Source organism: Oncorhynchus tshawytscha, linkage group LG25 (genome assembly GCF_018296145.1).
Source record: "Oncorhynchus tshawytscha isolate Ot180627B linkage group LG25, Otsh_v2.0, whole genome shotgun sequence".
Lineage (NCBI taxonomy): Eukaryota > Metazoa > Chordata > Actinopteri > Salmoniformes > Salmonidae > Oncorhynchus > Oncorhynchus tshawytscha.
In genome coordinates, this window is record NC_056453.1 from 6,831,747 (window position 1) to 6,852,343 (window position 20,597).

The 20,597-nt window shown below is 43.7% G+C and overlaps 1 protein-coding gene across 1 annotated transcript in view; it reads right to left on the bottom strand.

Moving 5' to 3' along the window:
* LOC112219530 (rhomboid-related protein 1-like) overlaps positions 1–20,597 on the bottom strand; it is a 63,631-nt gene that overhangs the window by 9,812 nt on the left and 33,222 nt on the right. Inside the window, exon 6 of the mRNA XM_024380851.2 lies at positions 718–818. Within this exon, the coding sequence (XP_024236619.1) occupies positions 718–818 (101 nt within the window). The remainder of the gene's footprint in view (positions 1–717; positions 819–20,597) is intronic.

Sequence of the window (20,597 nt, forward strand, 5' to 3'; positions counted from 1 at the left end):
GTCCAGACCTGAATCCAATCGAGAATCTGTGGAAAGAACTGAAAACTGCTGTTCACAAATTCTCTCCATCCAACCTCACTGAGCTCGAGCTGTTTTGCAAGGAGGAATGGGGAAAAATTTCAGTCTCTCGATGTGCAAAACTGATAGAGACATACCCCAAGCGACTTACAACTGTAATCACAGCAAAAGGTGGCGCTACAAAGTATTAACTTAAGGGGGCTGAATAATTTTGCACGCCCAATTTTTCAGTTTTTGATTTGTTAAAAAAGTTTGAAATATCCAATAAATGTCGTTCCACTTCATGATTGTGTCCCACTTGTTGTTGATTCTTCACAAAAAAAAACTGTTTTATATCTTTATGTTTGAAGCCTGAAATGTGGCAAAAGGTCACAAAGTTCAAGGGGGCCGAATACTTTCGCAAGGCACTGTATTACTGCGAGCCCGTGCTCCCCAGTTAAGGTGCCATCAACCTCCTGTGATAGGTACCCCCTCTCTATCTGCACTCGTGGGCATGGAACACTTAGTAAAACTCATCGGTTCCATTGAAGATCCCACTCACCCCCGCAGAGCTTCAGGATGACGGCAAGCACAGCTAAACACGTAAAAACAGGAGGATGTTGTGTGGAGGAGCTCTCTCCAAGGGGATGGCTCTGACATTTTGTCTCCATTGATACTGTTATCAAGCGTAACAACGGGGGCAATAATGACGGCAGTTACCATGACGACGTTGGCCAGATGCGCCGAGCACAGAGCATAGACCCCGCCGGAGCCCCCCACCACTGGAGCACGCATGTCTGTGATGGACACCGTCAAGGACCCTGAAGAAAGAGAGAGAAAGAGGGGAGGGAGAGAAGGAGGCAGAGAAAGATGGCGGGAGAGCGAGAAGACGTTCAGAAAGAGAGAAAGCGTGAGTGAATGAGGAACATGTTGGGGGAGGGAGGGAAAAAGAAGAAGAGAGGGTTAGGTTACTCATCAAACAGCCGTTTCAGTCACCTTTCTTCCAACATCACCCAGAAACCAAAATAACACATCCCGTCTGTCTGTCTGTCTGGCATGAGTCGACTTGCCCTCTTTACGCACACATACTGTGCACATGCTTACACTGTAGTGCAGGTCCCAGCACCACCAACAGTCGTGTTAAACAGAACAGAACATAGTCATAAAATGTCATATTATATACTTGGACACATATTAACCTCATGGGCAGCTACAAAGACCATAATCTATACATTACACGGAGCCCATAAGAGGGTTTCTTTACGATGTTGTTGTGCTATAATGCCACGATACCATGAAGTCCTCTTGATCCCGTGCAGATTATACTGAAACTTTGAGCATTGGCTTTTGATACATTCTCTGTCACAAATGACTGAAAGTGTTATAGAAAGAAGTAGAGTAGAATTGAATTAGATTTGTGATTTCTTTCGGATGCTAAAGAAAATTGTCAATGAATGCCCAACACCAATGAATGACCTTATACAACATTTAATAGGACAACAAAAGCCTAGTATGGCTACTCTGGAAGATAAATGTAATTGGGTTCCCAAAATAGACATGCTACTCAGACCAGTCAGCTGGATGATTTCATCAATTCTGTATAAGACTGGCTGTATTCATGAGAAAAGTCTAATCAGAAATATGCATAGCATGGCTATGGGCCAATTCCTTTGCAAGACTGAACTTAAAACGATTGGTTAATTTAAGGTGGTTCAGACACTGGCAAACTAAATGATGGGGCAAACAGCTAATGTGACCAGACAAAGACTGGAGTGGAAAAATGTAGTACAATGAAGTACCTCTACAGTTGAACTATATTTATATGTAATTATATGGGTAGCAGGTACTGTCTAGTAGTGCAGGAAACAAATTGTCACAGCACTTACAGCAGGAATTTTTATGAAAACCTCCCTTCACTCTAATTATTGTCTCAAATCACGCAGTGAAACTTAAGTGCTTTGTCGAAAAATGTGTTTTCAAGTCTGAAACTGTGCAAGTCATAAAGATATAGCAATCATTCTACAACATGTCACACTGTTGTTCTACTGACAATCTACCGACAATCACCATGTAATATATAGTTTTAGTGATACTCGCTATGAAGTAGAAAATAATCTTAAGAAGTAAATTACAGTGGCAGTTGCTCACAAGGACACCATCAGCCATCGTTAAGTATGCAAATGAGCAGATAACAGAAATGAAAAAGGGCTGATTAAACAAAAGTCACTTTTAAAATTATTTTTTATTTATTTTTTTATTTCACCTTTATTTAACCAGGTAGGCTAGTTGAGAACAAGTTCTCATTTGCAACTGCGATCTGGCCAAGATAAAGCATAGCAGTGTGAGCAGACAACACAGAGTTACACATGGAATAAACAATTAACAAGTCAATAACACAGTAGAAAACAAAGGGGGGAGTCTATATACAATGTGTGCAAAAGGCATGAGGAGGTAGGCGAATAATTACAATTTTGCAGATTAACACTGGAGTGATAAATGATCAGATGGTCATGTACAGGTAGAGATATTGGTGTGCAAAAGAGCAGAAAAGTAAATAAATAAAAACAGTATGGGGATGAGGTAGGTGAAAATGGGTGGGCTATTTACCAATAGACTATGTACAGCTGCAGCGATCGGTTAGCTGCTCAGATAGCTGATGTTTGAAGTTGGTGAGGGAGATAAAAGTCTCCAACTTCAGCAATTTTTGCAATTCGTTCCAGTCACAGGCAGCAGAGTACTGGAACGAAAGGCGGCCAAATGAGGTGTTGGCTTTAGGGATGATCAGTGAGATACACCTGCTGGAGCGCGTGCTACGGATGGGTGTTGCCATCGTGACCAGTGAACTGAGATAAGGCGGAGCTTTACCTAGCATGGACTTGTAGATGACCTGGAGCCAGTGGGTCTGGCGACGAATATGTAACGAGGGCCAGCCGACTAGAGCATACAAGTCGCAGTGGTGGGTGGTATAAGGTGCTTTAGTGACAAAACGGATGGCACTGTGATAGACTGCATCCAGTTTGCTGAGTAGAGTGTTGGAAGCAATTTTGTAGATGACATCGCCGAAGTCGAGGATCGGTAGGATAGTCAGTTTTACTAGGGTAAGCTTGGCGGCGTGAGTGAAGGAGGCTTTGTTGCGGAATAGAAAGCCGACTCTTGATTTGATTTTCGATTGGAGATGTTTGATATGAGTCTGGAAGGAGAGTTTGCAGTCTAGCCAGACACCTAGGTACTTATAGATGTCCACATATTCAAGGTCGGAACCATCCAGGGTGGTGATGCTAGTCGGGCATGCGGGTGTACGCAGTTGAAAAGCATGCATTTGGTTTTACTAGCGTTTAAGAGCAGTTGGAGGCCACGGAAGGAGTGTTGTATGGCATTGAAGCTTGTTTGGAGGTTAGATAGCACAGTGTCCAATGACGGGCCGAAAGTATATAGAATGGTGTCGTCTGCGTAGAGGTGGATCAGGGAATCGCCCGCAGCAAGAGCAACATCATTGATATATACAGAGAAAAGAGTCGGCCCGAGAATGGAACCCTGTGGCACCCCTATAGAGACTGCCAGAGGACCGGACAGCATGCCCTCCGATTTGACACACTGAACTCTGTCTGCAAAGTAATTGGTGAACCAGGCAAGGCAGTCATCCGAAAAACCAAGGCTACTGAGTCTGCCGATAAGAATATGGTGATTGACAGAGTCGAAAGCCTTGGCAAGGTCAATGAAGACGGCTGCAGAGTACTGTCTTTTATCGATGGCGGTTATGATATCGTTTAGTACCTTGAGTGTGGCTGAGGTGCACCCGTGACCGGCTCGGAAACCAGATTGCACAGCGGAGAAGGTACGGTGGGATTCGAGATGGTCAGTGACCTGTTTGTTGACTTGGCTTTCGAAGACCTTAGATAGGCAGGGCAGGATGGATATAGGTCTGTAACAGTTTGGGTCCAGGGTGTCTCCCCTTTGAAGAGGGGGATGACTGCGGCAGCTTTCAATCCTTGGGGATCTCAGACGATATGAAAGAGAGGTTGAACAGGCTGGTAATAGGGGTTGCGACAATGGCGGCGGATAGTTTCAGAAATAGGGGGTCCAGATTGTCAAGCCCAGCTGATTTGTACGGGTCCAGGTTTTGCAGCTCTTTCAGAACATCTGCTATCTGGATTTGGGTAAAGGAGAACCTGGAGAGGCTTGGGCGAGGAGCTGCCGGGGGGGCAGAGCTGTTGGCCGAGGTTGGAGTAGCCAGGCGGAAGGCATGGCCAGCCATTGAGAAATGCTTATTGAAGTTTTCGATAATCATGGATTTATCGGTGGTGACCGTGTTACCTAGCCTCAGTGCAGTGGGCAGCTGGGAGGAGGTGCTCTTGTTCTCCATGGACTTCACAGTGTCCCAGAACTTTTTGGAGTTGGAGCTACAGGATGCAAACTTCTGCCTGAAGAAGCTGGCCTTAGCTTTCCTGACTGACTGCGTGTATTGGTTCCGGACTTCCCTGAACAGTTGCATATCACGGGGACTATTCGATGCTATTGCAGTCCGCCACAGGATGTTTTTGTGCTGGTCGAGGGCAGTCAGGTCTGGGGTGAACCAAGGACTATCTGTTCTTAGTTCTGCATTTTTTGAACGGAGCATGCTTATCTAAAATGGTGAGGAAGTTACTTTTAAAGAATGACCAGGCATCCTCAACTGACGGGATGAGGTCAATGTCCTTCCAGGATACCCGGGCCAGGTCGATTAGAAAGGCCTGCTCACAGAAGTGTTTTAGGGAGCGTTTGACAGTGATGAGGGGTGGTCGTTTGACTGCGGCTCCGTAGCGGGTACAGGCAATGAGGCAGTGATCGCTGAGATCCTGGCTGAAGACAGCGAAGGTGTATTTGGAGGGCCAGTTGGTCAGGATGACGTCTATGAGGGTGCCCTTGTTTACAGAGTTAGGGTTGTACCTGGTGGGTTCCTTGATGATTTGTGTGAGATTGAGGGCATCTAGCTTAGATTGTAGGACTGGCGGGGTGTTAAGCATATCCCAGTTTAGGTCATCTAACAGAACAAACTCTGAGGCTAGATGGGGGGCGATCAATTCACAAATGGTGTCCAGGGCACAGCTGGGAGCTGAGGGGGTCGGTAGCAGGCGGCAACAGTGAGAGACTTATTTCTGGAGAGAGTAATTTTCAAAATTAGTAGTTCGAACTGTTTGGGTATGGACCTGGAAAGTATGACATTACTTTGCAGGCTATCTCTGCAGTAGACTGCAACTCCTCCCCCTTTGGCAGTTCTATCTTGACGGAAGATGTTATAGTTGGGTATGGAAATCTCTGAATTTTTGGTGGCCTTCCTGAGCCAGGATTCAGACACAGCAAGGACATCAGGGTTAGCAGAGTGTGCTAGAGCAGTGAGTAAAACAAACTTAGGGAGGAGGCTTCTGATGTTGACATGCATGAAACCAAGGCTTTTTCGATCACAGAAGTCAACAAATGAGGGTGCCTGGGGACATGCAGGGCCTGGGTTTACCTCCACATCACCCGCGGAACAGAGAAGGAGTAGTATGAGGGTGCGGCTAAAGGCTATCAAAACTGGTCGCCTAGAGCGTTGGGGACAGAGAATAAGAGGAGCAGGTTTCTTAAATTAAAGCAGGGGTGTGCCGGCATTCTGATCTCAGATCTATAACACATGTTCCATTGGTATTCTGTGTGCGCGCGCAGAGAGACCACAGAGAGTTAGAACAGCTCCTTAAAGAGTGCCATGTCAAGCCTGTGGTGGTGATCATCATCTGATGACAAATGGTAATCGGAGTGCGTTTCCTGAGTCATTTATCCCCCCGACACTCACACGTCCATTTTACATAGATTTATGGAAGATACAAGGCTTGATGAAGTGGGTGCAGCAGCTCAAGACTTGTACAGATCCATGGGGCCTCATTTTTAGTGGTTCCAAGAAATTGCAATTACACACGGAGTGGCATATGTGCTCTCTGATCTCTTTAAAGTCAAGAAAAAACAGAATTGGAGCAACTTTCCCACAGACTAAGTTGACCAGATTTTTTAAATGAACATCTGGGGAAAAACATTGGGCTGCGTGAAAATTCTAATTCTATGGTGTGGAACCTCAAACTCTACATTTTTGCTTTTGTCCTTTCAAACAGTGTTATTAATTATTATACAGAAATGGATTCCCCCTCCACAGTTTTCTTAGCCTACATTTGATCATTTCTGAATCCCCCAAGTTTGTAACCTATGCTGAAACAGTTTCTGGCAGTGGTTCATGTTCTGGTTACAATGTATTAATGATCAAATGTCCTCATAAAAGGTTTGCAGCTTCAAATGAGTTTGGAACAGGGATAGACAACATTTGTACATGTACAGTGAAATCAGAAAGTATTCAGACCCCTTGACTTTTTCAACATAGAGCCTTATTCTAAAATGGATTAAAATATTTTTTCCTCACCTCAATCTACGCAATACCCCGTAATGAGAAAAAACTTTTTTTTTTTAAATAACTGAAATATCACATTTACATAAGTATTCAGAGCCTTTACACAGTACTTTATTGAAGCACCTTCGCCATCGATTACAGCCTCAAGTCTTCCTGGGTATGATGCTACAAGCTTGGCACACCTGTATTTGGGGAGTTTCTCCCATTCTTCTCTGCAGATCCTCTCAAGCTCTATCAGGTTGGATGGGGAGCGTTGCTGCACAGCTATTTTCAGGTCTCTCCAGAGATGTTCCATCGGGTTCAAGTCAGGGCTCTGGCTGGGCCACTCAAGGACATTCAGAGACTTGTCCCGAAGCCACTCCTTCTGTCTTTGCTGCGTGCTTAGGGTCGTTGTCCTGTTGGAAGTAAATAGAACCTTCGCCCCAGTCTGAGGTTCTGAGCGCTCTGGAGCAGGATTTCACCAAGGATTGCTGTACTTTTCTCCTTTTATCTTTCCCTTGATCCTGACTAGTATCCCAGTCCTTGAGGCTGAAAAACATCCCCAGAGCATGATGCTGCCACCACCATGCTTCACCGTAGAGATAGTGCCAGTTTTCTTCCAGACGTGACGCTTTGCTTTCAGGCCAAAGAGTTCTAGTTTGGATTCATCAGACCAGATAATCTTGTTTCTCATGGTCTGAGAGTCCAAGCAGGCTGTCATGTGCCTTTTACTGAGGAGTGGCTTCCGTCTGGCCACTCTACCATATAGACCTGATTGGTGGAGTGCTGCAGATAGTCCTTTTGGAAGGTTCTCCCATCTCCAAAGAGGAACTCTGTCAGAGTGACCATCGGCTTATTGGTCACCTCCCTAACCAAGGCCACTGTGTTCTTGGGGACCTTCAATGCTACATCATTCTTTTGGTACCTTTCCCCAGATCTGTGCCTCGACACAATCCTGTAATCGGAGCTCTATGGACTATTCCTTCAACCTCATGGCTTGGTTTTTGGTCTGACATGCACCGTCAAATGTGGGACCATATATAGACAGGTATGTGCCTTTCCAAATCATGTCCAATCAATTTAAAATTACCACAGGTGTAGAAACATCTCAATTATGATCAATGGAAACAGGATGCACCTCGGCTCAATTTCGAGTCTCATAGCAAAGGGTCTGAATAAGTTATGTGTTTTACATTTTTTATACCTTTGCAAACATTTCTAAAAACCCGTTTTCGCTTTGTCATTATGGGTCTTGTGCGTAGATGAGGGGAAAAAACATTTAATCCATTTTAGAATAAGGCTGTAATAGAACAAAATGTGATAAAAGTCAGGGGGTCTGAATACTTTCCAAATGAACTGTAAATCCGTTTGACTATTGAAATTTCAGCTGCGATTTAACTTCAGAGTTACCTTTTTATTTCTGATTGCTGAATCAGGGACATTTCCAGAGAAGGCTCCCCAATAAAAATCGGGGACGTAGGTCACCCTAACAACGACTACTCTCAGATGTTTTTAGGTCTTCCTCAAAGCCCAAAAAACATGTAGTCAATGCGGTTCAATTATAACTCCAATACAGCATTTATCGAATGTGGAGATTTCTCCATAGACGCCCCCCTCCCACACTTTTTCAAGTTGAGACTAGCTGGATGTGAAGCGTTGATGTTTATTTGAACTGAAAAAGTGAATTCACAGAACAAATGCATGAGTTTCCATGAAACACAGCACAGAGAGCAGTCCTGACATTGTACTGCAGCTAAACTGGCATGCTGTCATAACATAAGTGTTTATAGCGACCAGAGCAGTTACAACGCCATGGCTACATCCCAGTAAGCTGCCACCTGACACTAGTCGCTGATGGGACACTCCATCTGTAGTTAAGTGGGGGGAGCAGGGAGAAAGGGGAAGCAAAGGAGTTCGTGGGGATGACAGAAGTGTTTCACACGGCTCCCTCTTTCTGCTAGCACAGCTCTGGTTAAAAGGCTTCGGATATATGAACCAGGGCCTGTCATCTGGGCTCTCCTGCTTACAGGGAATTGGAGACGTAGGGATATCTCACTCAGCAGGAGCCCAGAGGTGAGGTCTCAGATGATTTTTTTCTGTGTGGAGATGGCAGTTTACCGTTCAAGCACAGATTTATTTGTTGGGATGATTTTCTAAGCATCATCAAGTTTACCCCCCCCCGCTCTTTGTATGTGTGTGTGTGCAGTGTGTGTTTACAGTACGAATCATCTTGTTATGTTTAGAAAGTGCATTTTTACCATATATATATATATATATATATATATACACTGAACTGTCTCTGGTTCTGCCTGTCAAACTAAACCAAGCAGCACAGCAGTGATGTTAGCAGATTATGCCCCTAAGCAATGGCTAGCCATTCACATTTGAGTTATCATGGATAAGGTTCTGATGTGGGAAGGGGACACTGATCCAAGACCAGTGCTGACTGCCTAAGGCTACATTTCTCTTGAGTCACGCCAACTGGCAGCTACAGAAGAGAACAAAAGATGATACAATAAAAATCTTTCTACTCTTAAGAGGGGAGAAAAACATGGCAAATCTTGCTGCCTCTGCCTCCACCTCAGTGCTTTCAGAGCAAACATGTTTAGTGTTTTCAAAAGGACAGCTGCCTTACAGAGTAGTTCTATAGCACAACAGGCTTAAGTATTGTTGTCTTGTTACACATTTGAGGTGATTTTGGACATATCATTTGGCTAACAGATGTAGGATTTTCAACCTATTTTATATTATATTATATGACCCAAACGGTTAGGACAGCCAAGGACACCAATGGACTGATTGACCCAGAGCACTGACATGCACTGAGCAGCATTTCCTGATTGGTGAGTCAATAAGTGAATCAGGAAGGGACTCTGCAAGGACAATTAGTGGTGATTTATTAATGTGATTCACACACTTCATGAGACAGTGCTCCATTCCTTCTAGGTTGATAGCCCAATGTGAAAGGAAGGATAGGCTTTTTATTTTGCCAGCGCCCTCAAGTCACAGAAAAGAGATGACCGTGTCTGATATCTGATCCCACATAATTTGCCATTAACCAGACTGCATATTTTTTTAATATTTTTTGATAATCCTACATTGTGTCTACTTCTGTGAAATTACACTAGTTGCATACATTAAATCAATACCAACAGTTCAAATGTACTACACTGTACTTTGCCTCAGCTTTAAACCAAATTCAGGTGCTTTAAACCAAACTCAGAGCTCTGAAAGTCTCCCCGTCAGAGCTCTTTTCAATAGAGGCTATTTCAATCCTATCAGAGAATTGCTTAGTTTGAGTTCTTGTTGCCCTATTTGTACATGCCCATCTAACACATTTGGATCATTGTAAGTTGTGTGAAAGTACGTTTTTGGTTTCCCATTGGTTCTGGGAAAGAAACCATAAGTTTCCCGACTGGTAAAACTCTACAAACGTTTTTATACGGAGCTAGCATGCCATGTTAGTTTTTTTACTCATACAAAGCTGTTCATATCAGTCTATTCAAATAGACCTCATTTTAGAAAGGAAACAAGCACTCATTAAGATCAGGTGTACACAATTAGTGGGCTAACACACCTGAACACACTTGACAAGATAGGATAGAGAGAGTTTTGTTAACACTGTTTTTAATAACATTCTTTAAACGTTCTTTAAATGTTACACGTTTTTTTCTGGAAAGTTTTAATGTTCTGAAAATGGAATGTATGTTTAAATTAATAATCTTAGAATGTTCTCTGAACGTTATTAAAGTTGTAGTTTTTGATTCATCCACGCTGCCCTCAAACCAATGCACTGTTTTTATTTTTGGCTGTTCCAACTTGTCAATTTCAAATGATTTTCTAACAAGTTTTTCATTTCTAAAGAACATTTTGAATTGCGGTGTGTTCAGCCTCCTCATTAATTCACATAAAAGTAGGACTTTTTACATTTGCGGACAATTTTTTTGGGGGGGTAGGGGGGGATTTCTGATCCGGACAAAATTCCCCAAGCACTTCCCAATTGTTTGTGCAGTTCAAGTCTGCAGACATTTGCGCATCTCCCGTCAGAGCAAGATCTGCACACACGTGTTCACATTTTCCGTCTTATTTATTTATTTATATTTTATTTCACCTTTATTTAACCAGGTAGGCAAGTTGAGAACACGTTCACATTTACAATTGCGACCTGGCCAAGATAAAGCAAAGCAGTTCGACACATACAACGACACAGAGTTGCACATGGAGTAAAACAAACATACAGTCAATAATACAGTATAAACAAGTCTATATACGATGTGAGCAAATGAGGTGAGATAAGGGAGGTAAAGGCAAAAAAGGCCATGGTGGCAAAGTAAATACAATATAGCAATTAAAACACTGGAATGGTAGATTTGCAGTGGAAGAATGTGCAAAGTAGAAATAAAAATAATGGGGTGCAAAGGAGCAAAATAAATAAATAAAATAAATACAGTAGGGAAAGAGGTAGTTGTTTGGGCTAAATTATAGGTGGGCTATGTACAGGTGCAGTAATCTGTGAGCTGCTCTGACAGTTGGTGCTTAAAGCTAGTGAGGGAGATAAGTGTATCCAGTTTTAGAGATTTTTGTAGTTCGTTCCTGTCATTGGCAGCAGAGAACTGGAAGGAGAGGCGGCCAAAGAAAGAATTGGTTTTGGGGGTGACCAGAGAGATATACCTGCTGGAGCGCGTGCTACAGGTGGGTGATGCTATGGTGACCAGCGAGCTGAGATAAGGGGGGACTTTACCTAGCAGGGTCTTGAAGATGACATGGAGCCAGTGGGTTTGGCGACGAGTATGAAGCGAGGGCCAGCCAACGAGAGCGTACAGGTCGCAATCGTGGGTAGTATATTTGGTGACAAAACGGATGGCACTGTGATAGACTGCATCCAATTTGTTGAGTAGGGTATTGGAGGCTATTTTGTAAATTACATCGCCAAAGTCGAGGATTGGTAGGATGGTCAGTTTTACAAGAGTATGTTTGGCAGCATGAGTGAAGGATGCTTTGTTGCGAAATAGGAAGCCAATTCTAGATTTAACTTTGGATTGGAGATGTTTCATGTGGTTCTGGAAGGAGAATTTACAGTCTAACCAGACACCTAGGTATTTGTAGTTGTCCACGTATTCTAAGTCAGAGCCGTCCAGAGTAGTGATGTTGGACAGGCGGGCAGTTGCAGGCAGCGATCGGTTGAAGAGCATGCATTTAGTTTTACTTGTATTTAAGAGCAATTGGAGGCCATGGAAGGAGAGTTGTATTGCATTGAAGCTTGCCTGGAGGGTTGTTAACACAGTGTCCAAAGAAGGGCCAGAAGTATACAGAATGGTGTTGTCTGCGTAGAGGTGGATCAGAGACTCACCGGCAGCAAGAGCGACATCATTGATGTATACAGAGAAGAGAGTCGGTCTAAGAATTGAACCCTGTGGCACCCCCATAGAGACTGCCAGAGGTCCGGACAGCAGACCCTCCGATTTGACACACTGAACTCTATCAGAGAAGTAGTTGGTGAACCAGGCGAGGCAATCATTTGAGAAACCAAGGCTGTTGAGTCTGCCGATGAGGATGTGGTGATTGACAGAGTCGAAAGCCTTGGCCAGATCAATGAATACGGCTGCACAGTAATGTTTCTTATCGATGGCAGTTAAGATATCATTTAGGTCCTTGAGCGTGGCTGAGGTGCACCCATGACCCTCTCGGAAACCAGATTGCATAGCAGAGTAGGTATGGTGAGATTCGAAATGGTCGGTAATCTGTTTGTTGACTTGGCTTTCGAAGACCTTAGAATGGCAGGGTAGGATAGATATAGGTCTGTAGCAGTTTGGGTCAAGAGTGTCCCCCCTTTGAAGAGGGGGATGACCGCAGCTGCTTTCCAATCTTTGGGAATCTCAGACGACACGAAAGAGAGGTTGAACAGGCTTTATTGTTTTATTGCTATATCCTGATACTATAATCTAATTACTAATAATTCCTCTTTATTCTGTACTTTCAGAAACCAAACACACAAACAGCATTTGACAATATCATAACTGGAGCTGGACATCTTTGGAGCTGAAGATTGAGACCAGTTTTTGTGTGCTAGCGTACACTCCTTAACAGTTTTACTGGATGAAAACACAGCAAGAAAACACATAGGCCAATATGTAATAGTTGTCTATTTTATTGCAGTATTGGTGGTACATTTGCAAATACTGTACCAAATCATATGTGAAGAATGCAACAAAGATGCAAAATCATCTGGCAGAGTGCATAAAGTTCCCTCAGCGCTCACAACAAGCAACCTCTGACAAAAGTCTCTCTACTTCTATTTGAGGTGAAAATGATGAAGACGACAACTTATCGATAGCAACAGCTCATAGTCTTCCTAGACTCAGAAGTTTTTTTGACTCAATGGAGGAACGTAGTCAGAGAAATACTGATGAATGTCTTGCTCGAGCTGTGTATGCAACTGGTTCACCTCTGATGCTCACAGGCAATGTGTATTGTTAGAGATTTCTGAATGTTCTTCGCCCAGCATACACTCCTCCAACCAGACATGTTTTATCTACTCATTTGCTGGATGCAGAGTTCCACAGAGCTCAAGTGAAGGTCAAGCAAATTACAGAGAAAGCAGACTGCATTGCAATCATCTCTGATGAGTGGTTGAATGTTCGTGGGCAAGGAATAATTAACTACATCTCCACCCCTCAACCAGTATTCTACAAGAGCACAGACACAAGGGACAACAGACACACCGGTCTCTACATTGCAGTTGAGCTGAAGGCAGTCATCAATGACCTTGGACCACAGAAGGTATTTGCACTGGTGACAGACAATGCTGCGAACATGAAGGCTGCTTGGTTTAAAGTGGAGGAGTCCTACCCTCACATCACACCCATTCTCTGTGCTGCTCATGCATTGAATCTGCTCCTCAAGGACATGGCACTGAAAACAATGGATACAATCTACAAGAGAGCCAAGGAAATGGTTAGGTATGTGAAGGGTCATCAGGCGATAGCAGCAATCTACCTCACCAAGCAAAGTGAGAAGAATAAGAGCAACACATTGAAGCTGCCGAGCAACACCCATTGGGGTGGTGTTGTCATCATTTTGACAGTCTCCTGGAGGGGAAGGAGTCTCTCCAAGAAATAGCTATATCAAAGTCTACCGATATGGACAGCCCCATCAAGAGGATCCTCCTGGATGAAGTATTTTGGGAGAGAGTGGTAAGCAGCCTGAAACCTATAGCAGTAGCCATTGCACCGATTGAGGGAGACAATGCCATCCTGTCTGATGTTCAGACAGCTTGCAGATGTAAGAGAAGAAATCCGTGCTGCCCTGCCCAATTCACTGTTGCTCCATGCTGAGGAAACTGCAGTTCTGAAATGCATCAAAAGCGTGAAGACTTCTGCCTGAAGCCCATACACGCCACAGCGTACATGTTGGACCCCAAGTATGCTGGCAAGAGCATCCTGTCTGGTGCAGAGATCAACAAGGCCTATGGTGTCATCACTACCGTGTCTCGCCACCTTGGCCAGGATGAGGGCAAGGTTCTTGGCAGTCTGGCGAAGTGCACATCTAAGCGTTGGCAGTCGTGCCAACATATCTCATCAGCCACCTGGTGGAAGGGACTTTGTGGCTCTTTCCCCTGTTGCCTCCATCATCCTCCAAATCTCACTAACATCAGCCGCCTCAGAGCGCAACTGGTCCTTGTATTGAGAACACACACACCAAAGCACGCAACAGGCTGACCAATACAAGGGTTGAGAAATTGATGGCTTTTTGAGCCTGATAACGAGACATCCTCAACAAGGTTGGAAAGTGACAGTGAAGATGAGGCCTCAGAGTCTGATGTTCAAGAGGTGGACATTGAGCAGGTCCAGGGAGAAGACATGGAAGCCTGAGAGGAATACAACCAAAGCTTTAGTTTCTTGATTTTCATTTCACAGATGTATGTTGAAACAGTTTTTGGGAGATGTGATAGTGATCATTGGGGATCATTCAATATTCCCTTTCTTTTGTTGTTCAGTGAAATCATCCCATGTGAAGAGTCAACTCATTTAATTAAAGTTAAATAACTAAATAGATTTTTTTATTTCTATTGGAAGGATTGAATTAATAATTTGCAATTATGTCTACTTATGATAACGTAAAAGGTTTATGTTTCTGTCTCCATATGATATGGTAAATATATCCAATGCAAAAAACATCTACATTTAATTCAATCATTTTAATTAATTTGCATATATTCCCATTAATTCCCATATATTCCCGTTAATTCCCATATATTTCCGTTAAATCCCACGGAAGGTTTCCACCTCAAAATGTGCAACCCTCGTTGTCACCCATTTAGCGAGTTTCCCTCTCACTCCTGGCTCTCTCTTCTCCTGTAGCTCCAAGGCATAGCGATTGGTCTCCTCTACTATGTATTCCACCAGCTCCTCTGTCAGAAACAACTCGAAGCACTCTGCCTGAGATGGAAATGGCAAGAGGCTTTGCACTCCAGACTGGGACTCATCAAAGCAAACAGCAGGGCCAGGAGGGGTGAAATGGCTGGCAGCCTTCCAGCTACCACAGAACTCCTGTACTTCATCCATTGTCGGTCTGCCTCCATCACCACCAGCATGTTCAAAGGGATCTGGGACTTCGTCAGTGGACAAGGGGTCCTCAGATTCAGGGTTCTTAATGGCTACAGGGTTTGGGGGCAGCTCCTCACTGTCACTGTCAGAATCTGATTCCTGACTTTCATACTCAGACTCATTGTCAGAATTTTAAAAAATCTCCAGAATTTCCGCATTCATGAGTCATCTCCTTTTAAAAGACATTGCTAATGCTACAGCTTAGCTCACTAATTACATACATAAACAACAACACTGAATGGCTCAGAGTGGGAGTGAGAGGTTATGTGATTGTCTGCCTGCACGCGACACTTGTATCAATAAATCACTATCAGAAAATGTTTTGTGTGGTAATTACTTATTTATTTACTGTTTTATTCACATGTTTTCAAGTACTGGTGACAAAACATGCATTCAACTTCTTGCATAGATTGTAATACTTTTTTGAAGTTTGTACTGATTATGATGAGCTAAGCTAATTCCAGCTGTGTGTGGAGCCATGTTTGTTGACATACAGCGCATTCTGGGTTTCACGTAATCGTCTGTGGGACCAAAGATGTTATAACAAAATGAGGTGAGTAAAGGTTCACTCCTTTTTCGAGAACTTCCAGAAGTGAATGGTGGGATGTGAACGATGGTAGACGACACACCCCCTTCAACATGCAAACTATAAACAGACCAAACTCATCTCGTCTCCTCTTATCTTTGGTGTTTGTGAGAAGAAAAAAAACATGACGGCGTGCAGAAACTACCCATCGGCGGTCTACTTTTGATTTCTAGAAAGTGTTTTACTCAATTATTTTGATCAATGGTGAGCTCACACGTGATGTGATTAATTATAAATAGTAATTGCTATTCGCTAATTCATATTGTAGTTTCTGTCAGCCGAGAGTTATACAAATTCGACCGCTTGAGTTATATCAATCTCTCCTGTTAGTGCTAGGACAAATGTAGCCTACATTATCCGGTGTGGATGATTGTGTTATCCTGTAGCTACTTCTGTGAATCTCTGAACATTGCATCCAAAAATAAACTGGTCACATTCTGGACATAACTTGGTAAGGACTGTGTTTGTGCAAAATGTTTCTGAAAAAAACAGTGTGGCCAGCTCAAATGCTGATTGTTGCATCATACCGAAACTGGACGTTCTAAATAAGCGTTCTGATCGTATGCTACAAGGATCACTGTATAATGATCACAAACGTGTGTTGGCACGTGTGAAAAGGTTCAAGGTTTTCTTAACATTCTCTGAACTATTTGATAAATAGAACCATGAGGAAACCCGTAAGAAACATTATAATCAAGTATTGAAATTCCCACAGAATAATATTGCTTCTTAATGTTCTCTGAGCTAATTGAGAATATTCCCAACGTCAAACCAGTTGAAGATTTAGAACATTAGCAAAATTGAAATTAAATCATGTTTGCACTTTTAGGAAACGTTCTATGAAAGAAAATAACATTTTTTTTTGTCAAGTTCCTTAAATGTGATAATGTTCCGATGCCAAGCAACTACCCTGCACCATTCCCAGAAAGTTGTGGGAATGGTGCTCAGACCATTATGTGCTAGCTGGGAGATCTATCCTATATGTATTCAATCTCCTGGTCATCTAAGCAAGATGTGCTGTAGTCAGCACTGTCCCTGTCCAAAGGCTGCCTCGGCTTGCTGATAAACTGGGGAAATGCCTGATCAGATTTATTTACCAATCAGAAATGGAGGGAGGCAGAGAGTGAGAGAAAGAGCAAGAGAGAAAGAAGGCGTGAGAGAGTAGGCCCACAGGGACAAATAGTGTTAATGCAGAGAGGGCAAGAAACTTAAAAGGCCGGAGAGGTCTTTCTATGCGTGTTTTCTCAAAGGGGTGGGGGTATACCCACAGTAGGAGGAGTATCTAATGTTCCTCAGGTAAAGTGAAACTGACAGCCTCTAACGAGACACAGATTAATTAGTGTGCTTTTCACAGTGCAGCCGAGGAGGCAGCCACATTAAACATGAGTAGGAGATCTTAATCAGCAACCTTGACAATGTCAAATGAACACAAGTTTACTGCAATGGGGAAGGATCACAAGCGGTGCACATGAGAGGACTGAGCTTGGGTCAGGAGGTCAACAACACATTGTTCTGTTACACTGGGATGAGCACATATGGAACGCCTGCCTGTATCTTTAAAGGAAAATACCACTCCAAAACAATCATTTGGTATCTGTTTCATTATTCCACTGTTGATAAAGTCCCAAAATGATTTGGTTGTCAGCAACCAAGTTTCCAAGATATAGAACTAATGAAACCAATGCTAAAATATAGTTTTGGAGTGGTATTTTCCTTTCAAGCTTACATAGCCTAGATCTGTAAAGACATGTGCTTTTGTTCCTTTATCAAAAAGATTTGTGTTTGAGTGGTGTCTGCAGTAATTACACAACAAGAGTCATACACATCAAGACAAGGGCATCTAGGAACTTTGCTGATGTTGAGAGGTAGAAGGGAGGGGAGGGTGGTAGAGGGTGGCGGGGGTGACATGACTGGAGGCTAGCCATCTGTCACATGGGCTTTTGTCTACCCTATCCTCTATTTGACATGGTCATAACTCTAAAGGTCATTACTCGAATGGGCGCCCATTTTCTAGTCCCATTTGAACTATAATGATCCTGTCAGTCTGAGGAAGTTTGTTTAAAATATGATGGTACAACAGGGATAGAGATGAACGCTTCCTCTCCCTGACGGCACGGAGACATAAGGGATACATCCTCATTCTACTATCTGTGGCTTTTCTTCAAAGGGGAGCCGCACAATCTGCAATCAGTCCACATCCAATCTGCCACCACTATCCATTTCTCTGGCTTGGTGTGGAGTACGAGTACAGAGGAAAATATTCAACCTTAGAATGACCTTAATGGAAAGAGGAGACTGAGGCCTTTTTATCATCATCCCCAGTTCACAAGGCCACCAACGGGATACAAACGCTAATTCCCATAGAAATCGAAGATAAACAACACTCCCACCTGTATATCCAGTCAAAACAAACCACCAGAGTCCCTATACGCCAGACAGACAACATTTAGGGCCAATACACAACACAAAAGCCCATTCTAAACACACAGCTGAGTTCCATAGAATCAATGGGTTTCCAAAACACTGTGTCAAAACAAAAGCAGTAATATCAACATCAGGGCCTTGAGAGCAGCGCTTAATCACACAGGCATATAAAACTCGTACATTTTGCACTGTGCTAAAACACCTGGTCCAAAGACACTTTGCCCTCGGTCTCCTCGGAGATTGAGTCAGTTTATTCTATCGCAGGCAGGGTTCTGCTTCCCCAAAGTTGCCAGGCAGGGAAAAACCTGATAATATGTATGTTTTCTCGGGAGCACAGGGGCCACCAAGAAAAATCTATAGTCTCCCGCAGTCACATTCTCAGAGCTGCTGAGAGGAGAGACCATTCAACACAGCACTAGGCATCAGAGGCCAGATATAATCACATCTGACACCTGGGTGTGCACGTGGATGTGTGTGTGTTTAGCGTAAATGAGAGTAAGTGTGGTGTATATTATAGTGTGTGTGTGTACTGTTTGTGTCTGTGTGTGTGTGAATGCATACCAGTGGTTGCTGACATGTGTCAGAATAGACTCTGGTCACGACCGATCTCGTCCTCAGTCACAACAGCTTTTCAGCAAACAGACACAAAAGACACTTGGGAGAAAATGATTCACTGTTTAAAAAAAAACAAATACCTTATTTACATAAGTATTCAGACACTTTGCTATGAGACTCAAAATTGAGCTCAGGTGCATCCTGTTTCCATTGATCATCCATGAGATGTTTCTACAACTTGATTGGAGTCCACCTGTGGTACATTCAATTGATTGGTCATGATTTGGAACGGCACATACCTGTTTATATAAGGTCTCACAGTTGACAGTGCATGTCAGAGCAAAAACCAAGCCATGGGGTCAAGTAATTGTCCATAGAGCTCAGAGACAGGATTGTGTCAAGACACAGATCTGGGGAATGATACCAAAACATTTCTGCAGCATTGAAGGTCCCCAAGAACACAGTGGCCTCCATCATTCTTAAATTGAAGACGTTTGGAACCGCCAAGACTATTCCTAGAGCTGGCTGCCCGGTCAAACTGAACAATTGGGTGAGAAGGGCCTTGGTCAGGCAGTCGACCAAGAACCTGATGGTCACTCTGACAGAGCTCTGTGGAGATGTGAGAACCTTCCAGAAGGGCAACCATCTCTGTAGAACTCCATCAATCAGTCCTTTATGTTAGAGTGGCCAGATAGAAGCCACTCCTCAGTGAAAAGGCACATGACAGCCCGCTTGGAGTTTGCCAAAAGGTACCTAAAGAACTCTCAGACCATAAGAAACAAAATTCTCTGGTCTGATGAAACCAAGATTGAACTCTTTGGCCTGAATGCCAAGCGTCACGTCTTGAGGAAACCTGGCACCATCCCCACGGTGAAGCATGCTGGTGGCAACATCATGCTGTGGGGATGTTTTTCAGCAGCAGTGACTGGGAGATTAGTCAGGATCGAGGGAAAGATGAAAGGAGCAAAGTACAGAGAGATCCTTGATGAAAACCTGCTTCAGAGCGAGTGCTCAGGACCTCAGACTGGAGTGAAGGATGGCCTTCCAACAGAACAACGACCCTGAGCACACAGCCAAGGCAACGCAGGAGTGGCTTCAGGACAAGTCTCTGAATGTCCTTGAGTGGCCCAGCCAGAGCTCCCCATCCAACCTGACAGAGCTTGAGAGGATCTGCAGGTGTCCCAAGCTTGTACCGTCATACCCAAGAAGACTCGAGGCTGTAATCGCTACCAAAGGTGCTTCAACAAAGTACTAAATAAAGGGTCTGAATACGTCATATGTTTTAATTCATTTGCAAAAATGTTGAAAAACCTCTTTTTGCTTTGTCAGTATGGGGTATTGTGTGTAGATTGATGAGGGGGAAAAGGCTAGGAGAGGAAGTGAGCCTGGATGGTGCCACATTGTGTGGTGAGGTTGACGGTGAGGAGGGCCCCATGGAGGAGGGCTGGGGAATTACCATAAACACACCGGCAGCCAATGAGCCAGCTGCACTGCGCCAAGGTCACCCTGCCTGCCTCCTCAATGCACAATCACACTACCCCACCGCCAAGAGACTACATCAGAGGGGCTTACAGCCACAGAACCGTACACAAGGCAGGGGCTTTATGCAACACCAGGATCTATACACAATACAGGGCTCCGTGGCTAATATTAAAGGGTTACATGCACTCAAACAGAACTTAGTTCATACAGGCTATACTGCTAATGTACTGTGTAGTGTTAGTGACAACTGAGCCCACACAACACCATTAATGCATTCAAAGAACCAAAAGAACAAGAAGTATAATGAAGCAAGTGACTCAACTGGCTGAAGCAAAGCCAAATTGACAAGTACATAAGCTAGAAGAGTGGTTCATGTTTCCTCCATCTCTCACTCTCTATCTATCTTTCTCTCTTCCTCCCTCAGGGCCACAGTGAATAATAAATATCCTTCCACCAGGAGTCAGAGCTTGAGTTAGGGTCAGGGTGTTAGAGTCACCTCTCCCTGGCACCTGAGGTGATTTATCTAGCCTTGTGTTCTCTGCACCCTCTTCTGTCC